The sequence below is a fragment of the Athene cunicularia genome (genome assembly GCF_003259725.1).
Source record: "Athene cunicularia isolate RWA chromosome 5 unlocalized genomic scaffold, athCun1 chr5_part1, whole genome shotgun sequence".
Classification (NCBI taxonomy): Eukaryota; Metazoa; Chordata; class Aves; order Strigiformes; family Strigidae; genus Athene; species Athene cunicularia.
Window position 1 is genome coordinate 33564481 of NW_020799101.1, and position 6332 is coordinate 33570812.

A 6332-nucleotide genomic window follows, 5' to 3' on the forward strand; every position below is an offset into this window, starting at 1 on the left:
GTGTGTATATATATATATATATATATATATATATATATATATATATATATATATATACACACAAGTTTTGATTCTTATCCCTTGACTTTGCATTTGAGGAAAGTGTCAGGCAGAATTTTTGACACTCCTAGAACATGGCACAGTTCTGAAAAGCTGCGTGCTTTGTATTTTCCAATTAAGATTGAAATCAGACATGTAATCCACCTGTCAGCAAGGAACTGAGACTTGAAAAAAAGGTGTTTTATTGTTTTTTCTAGTTGTCCTTCTACATAATTCTGTGTGGCGACACTTCATCTAGACTGATAGACAACTCAAACCAAAGAGGGAACACTGGCATCAAACAAATAGTCGAATATATTATTGGTTCAGTTTAAGAGAACCCAGTTTAAAATTAAAACACTCAGATTTGAGCTGTAGATTACCTTTGACTGTAGAGCACCTTGTCCCATCAAAAAGAGGAAATACACAACATTCTCTACAGTCTCAGGAAGTTCCTGATGCTCTTTGCCCCTTCAGAAAGCACAGAACCTACCATAACGTCCTAAGTCTTGAGCCACATATTACAAAATCTGATCATTAACGAAAAAAGTTTGCTGTATTATTGTTGCAGTTAGGTAATTAGTTTCCCTTCTAACACACAACAAACAGAAAGGGCACCTTTGGGGTCTGATCCTTCATTTCTGGCGTACTCAAAACTCTTACTGAAGTCCATCAAAGTGTGGCGTACCTGGAGACTGCAGCATCAGGCTCCCAATTACTTCCTCACTACTCAGAGAAATCTTATCTAAAGGTTTAATTATATAACTGGAACATATATATATTACCCTATTTTGGGGTTTTTTTTCTCATCTGCCAGATGTCAGAAATTTGCACAGACCATTCCTTGAGAAGAAATATGAAAGAGATGTGAAATGTCTGAATGTCCAAAAGTACAAAATAAAAGTATTTCCTCATTTGAGATCTGAAAGGTTTAATGTTGAGACTAATATTTCTCTTCTACAGCTAAGGCATTGGATTTCTAATCTGTCAACAGTCCTTTTATAAAAAAAGAGATGTATGTATATTTCTATCAATTTTAATTGTATTTTATAAATGATCTGTATATTATTACCTCTCAGCTGCAAATTTACTAGAATATATAAACAAATATAAAAAATACTGAGGCCCTGATCTTGCTCCCACAAAAGCCAGTGGAAGGAGAACCATAAATTCCTATGGGAGAATGACTAGGCTTCAAAGTAGGTTTCTGCTAAAGAATGACTTGTGTGGCACCCGGTGAAGCCAGGTACAAAAGAAATGTAATTTAAGTACAAAATGTTATCATATGCTTGAAAAAAAATTTAAAATCTCTAAATTTTGCAAGCATTATGTTTTTGAGATTTGAATAGCTTGAAAGGAAAAAAAAATATTTGTTGGCAATCTCAACAGATATTTTAGGCTGAGCACAGAGTGCAGGATAGGGCCCAGAATGCTTATATTGAACAATAATAAATTTTCATCTGTGCTAGGAAACTCAACTCGAACTGCAGCTGGAGAGGTTTCTTTCCTATTTTTTTTTTCTTTTTTCCTTTTTCCCTCCCAACTGATCTGGTTCAGCCAGGGCATAGCTGTAATTACCTTCTTCCCATCTACAGCTAATACCTCAGAGCAATAAAAAAAATATGAGGGTGTTAAAAATTCAAACGCTAATTATGGGCTGTTATATTTACTAAACACAGCAGAGTAATAAGAAAAGTTTCAGCTTCTTGTGGCCAGCGCTGCACTATTTGATCTACCAAGTCCCTGGACCCTTTACACTTACTGTATTACATAACAGTTAATAGCGCACTAAAATAAAATTCGATAAACACATTTATTACCAAACATGTATAGCACAACCACTTACAGCTGTCTCCTTTTTCCAGCACAGGTATATCTCTGAAGTGTTCATTCCTTTGTTGATTTTGGTTTTGGTTTCCAATTAAGTTATATAAAGAGTGGAGCAGTAGATTTTGAAAAGGGAAGCGTGTGCTATTTGAGTACCCCATTTAAAGTCTTATGGTAAATATTGGCTAATCGTACAATTTTTTTTGTTACTTTCTCTTATGCCTGTTTTCAGATCTAGCAAAGGAATAAAACTGAGACCTGCCTTAGTTCCTAGTTCAGCACTGCAACTGTCACCGCTACCACCCCTGGCATTCACATTAAACACACACAGTGTAGCTTTTTACCACTTAATAAGAATAGAGGTGTATGGATTTTTGGGGTGTCAAACAGCTGTCACAAACTGTCATGTCCACAAGAGAAACCTTGGCACACAACAAATTAACCTACACTTCTTTTTGGCTATCATTATTCATAGCCAATCAGTTGAAATGCTCCTAGTATTTCATGTGCAAATAAAACCATGAGGGGAAGACCCATGGATCAGAATAGTGGGCCAATACATAAAACAGAGGAAACAACATGCTGTCTCTGTCCTTCTGAAGTGGCTCATCATCACCCCTGCACCAACTTTCACCAAATGAGATCTAGCCAGAGGCTATATATTAAATATGCATATCAAAGCAAATGAAAAAATAAACCTGGAGAGTCAAATTGGACAAATTTGCATGCTTGAACTATTACATTTTCAGGTAGATGCTTACAAATGATAGCTTAGGTTTTGATACTCCTGTATGTTTATATTAGCCATTTTTTAAAGCTTTTATTTCTTTATGGATAAAAGTGGATTTCTTCCTGCTGGAACCTTGTACAGTGTAAACATAAATGTGTACACACACGGTAGTTTGACTAAGCTATAAAAGAGTGTTAAAGTTTTGTTGGGAAAACAAGCTAATATACAAAAAAAAAATCCAATAAGGAGACACATTTCCCAAAACGCATGAATAAAATGTAACTATGTGATACAACTCTTCATTTCCCAGTTGGTGTTCTGGTTGCACAAATTATTGCTTCCTTTCAAAACAAATAGCAGGGGGCTAAAGTAAAAATGTTATAGCTCAAATCTCCAGGAAATAAAAGGCTTTAAATTATAATACCCAATGAAGTGGTAAACCCTAACGGGTGCAAGATAAATGGGTTGTCATATTTATTTGAGTTTGGGTTTGGGGCCACAAAAGCAAGAGGAGACTCTTCTTAGGGAAGATAATAGTTATCAAATTATCAAAATGCTAACCCCCTCCACCCCTGTCCTATCATTGTGTGTGAATTTAAATATTATAATGGAGCACTGCAAATTGGCTTGAGCATTCGCCATCTGCCAGAACCCTAAACAGGCTAGTTTATCTAATCTCTTCAATATAAACATAAGCATGCTCCATTTCTACACTTCCACTTGAAACACACTCATGTAAAGAAACTGTACTGGAGAAACATGTACTTTTCTGTTTCTCTGAATTATACACAATGACCCCCTATCTTTCAGGTTGCCAGTCATTTCAATTTCTTTTCTAGTAATCTCCCAGAATACTTTTGCACACGAATTTAAGGTTGTAAAATGCCATAAACCAAATATTTTTGAAATAGTGTCGTGCCTCATGGAGTTTATTATCTATGTGTGAGATAGCTGATAAGCAGAGAAACTTTCGGGAACCTCTGCATACATTTTTTCCTCTCAAAATAATAGATTTTAAACGTAAAACATCTCAAAAGCCTTGTTCTGCAATGTTTACCGAATACAAATGAGAAAATGAAAGCTAAGGCTTGGGTCCAAAAATATTTCCCGGGCTCTGTAACTAAGCTGTGCCAGAAGGGGGGCATTTAGAAGAATTTATTATTATTTTATCTCCCAATTCAGCTTCAGTCCAGGTCTAATGTAATTATCAAATACACACACAAACAACATGTTTTCAAAGGAAACAAAAGCTCCTAGAAAGCTCATTCTCCCTGGGCTTACAGCTACCCTTCTTAACACACTGGGAAATAAAGGCAGGCGCCTGTGCAGAAAGCATGGTTAACTTCACACCGGGTGTTAAATTAATATTTCAACCGCTAAAATATTAGACTGTATCATTTAGATTATGAGTTCAATTGAATCTAAAACTGTGTAAACCCCTTTTCCCCCCAGGGATGCGTTCCTATAAATAAACTAGAGTTCACACCCACTCTTTTTAACCAGAGCTATTCCTTCCCCTTTCTGCGGTACCAGCTGCAATCTTTCCCTTCACATCCCGAAGTCTCTCCGCGTCTACATCTTTTGAAGGATCACAAGAGCCGCTCCAAACCCCGGAAAAACAAAGGCACTCTCCTCACCACGCACACCAACGTTCAGTCCTACACACATAACACTAATTCACCAACTCCTAAAGTGTTAAAATCAACCGCTAACCTACGGTTACTCAATCATCATTCTCTCCAGCTTTCTGTAATACATTGTTAATAATTGCTTCATCAAGGTTACTGTCTTTTATTATGAAGATGCTTCAGGCGTTTGGCAATAAGTCCATATTCTGACAATAAGTTGCTATAAAGCACAAGCATTGGAAACTCTAATGTGCTAACCCCTTTTTTTTAATGCAATGTGGTATTGCCAATAATTCTCATCACTTGTCATCCCCACGAGAGGGGAGGGGGGAGCGAGTCAGCAAACTTTCTCCCTAACTTTCTTGTCTCTGTTTCCTTACATTGCTGCATTGATTACAGAGTTGGCAAAGAAGAGCAAGCACCGAGCCCCATATCAAACCGACAGTTTGCTAGCTCTCCAAGCCGCCCAGACCAGGAAACTTTACAAACCATTGCAAACTTGCTGCTTTGCACATGGAAACAGAAAGGACCTTTTGCATTTGTACAACCTTACTAAACGAGAGGCAAGAAAGTGTAAAGATGGGGTTCGAGCTGGCAAGAGGGTAAAGTGGTAGTAGTAATAATAATAATAACAATAGACAGCAGCAGCAAAACAATTAAATCAGAGACAGATCCTCTAAGCAGGTTAAAGTCTTTAAAAGTGCCATAAAGAAATTGGAAGGACTTACATGATCAGCTAGATTTGTGGAAGATCCTGAGAGTTCTTCGTGGTCTGATTTGGAGCTGCCATCCCTTTCGTCAATAACGAGGTCTATTGGCATTTTTCCTTTCAAACAACTAATGTACCGATGGCAGAAGTTATCGCACAATTCATGAACCTGAAAACAGTGACAAGAATAATAGTATCAATAATGGCAAAATATTGGATTTCAACTTTTTTTTTTTTTTTTTTTTTTCTCTAATTAAGGGGCACAATAGTTGAAGGCAAGGAAACAATAGAGAAATTGTTGCAGCACGTATTATTCTCTAGAGACTTGCCGCAGCAACAAGTTAGAGAGAGAGAGATAGTGGGCTCACTCTGGTGTGCAGAGGAAAATCCGATTTGATGATAACATCAGAACACTGGGAGCTGGACCCAGGAGGTACCTCTGGAGCGTACACAGCCCAGACAGGTACAACTAGTCACTCGGGACGGGATCGGTTTAAACCGGGGCTAAAAAAAAGTTCTAGGTGGCTGGGAGCAGTAAGTCGAAGCTCCTCGCTGAGGCTGTGGGAAGAGCCGTCCTCGTCCCAGGGCACAGCCCCCTCCCCAAGCCGCGCAGGGGCCCCCTGCCTCTTCCAAACATCTAGAGCTTGCTTGGGGTTAATGTGCCTGCCAGAGCTGGAGAAAGACAGGAGCGCTCGCATTTCTCTTTTTGTTAAACATACTGCTTCCGAGTCAGGAAGAGAGCTTCTACCGAGGGAAGGGATAAGAAGGATGAAAGGGGGTTAACAATGTATACTTTTAATGACTCGCTTCAAATTAGGCTGAAAACAACAACAGCAAAAAAAATAAGGCCGGGCCGGGCTGTTTGTCGGGTGTCACATGCTCTGATGACACAGGTTACAGTATCACAGTATCACACTGCATTTCCCCTCTCTCCTCTGGCCATGTTTACAAGTCATCCCAAACACTTCGGGGGGGTGGGGGTGGGGGTGGTTAGGGAGGAGGGGACAGGGTGGGAATGGCTTGCCCCCCGCCCACCACCGAAACCAGCATTTTTATTTCAAAGTGTTGTTCTCCCCTGCTCTGCCCGAAGCGATACTGAGGGGCTGCAGAGCGTGGCCGCGTCCGTGTGTCCGTGTTTGTGTGTCCGTGCGTTTTTAAAAAAATACTTGTTGATTAGAGCTCTTCTTTCCCCCTCTCCCCCACCCCCTCCCCTCTCTTTGTGTGCCACTGCCCGGTAGGCACCCGTTGTTCCCCCTCTTAGCCCTGGTCTTTGAGAAGTGCGAGCTGGCGACCTGCACGCCCCGGGAGCCCGGCGTGGCCGGCGGGGACGTCTGCTCCTCCGACTCCTTCAACGAGGACATCGCCGTCTTCGCCAAACAGGTCCGGCACCTCTCCCCCC

The 6332-nt window shown here is 40.1% G+C and overlaps 1 protein-coding gene across 1 annotated transcript in view; it reads right to left on the reverse strand.

Moving 5' to 3' along the window:
* The window catches only part of MEIS2 (Meis homeobox 2), a 167118-nt gene extending 160824 nt beyond the window's left edge, over positions 1–6294 (reverse strand). The window contains exons 1-2 of the mRNA XM_026849304.1: positions 6226–6294; positions 4953–5102 (exon numbers count right to left, since the gene is read on the reverse strand). Coding sequence (XP_026705105.1) covers positions 4953–5102; positions 6226–6294 — 219 coding nt within the window. The remainder of the gene's footprint in view (positions 1–4952; positions 5103–6225) is intronic.
* Between the last annotated feature and the right edge of the window lie 38 nt (positions 6295–6332).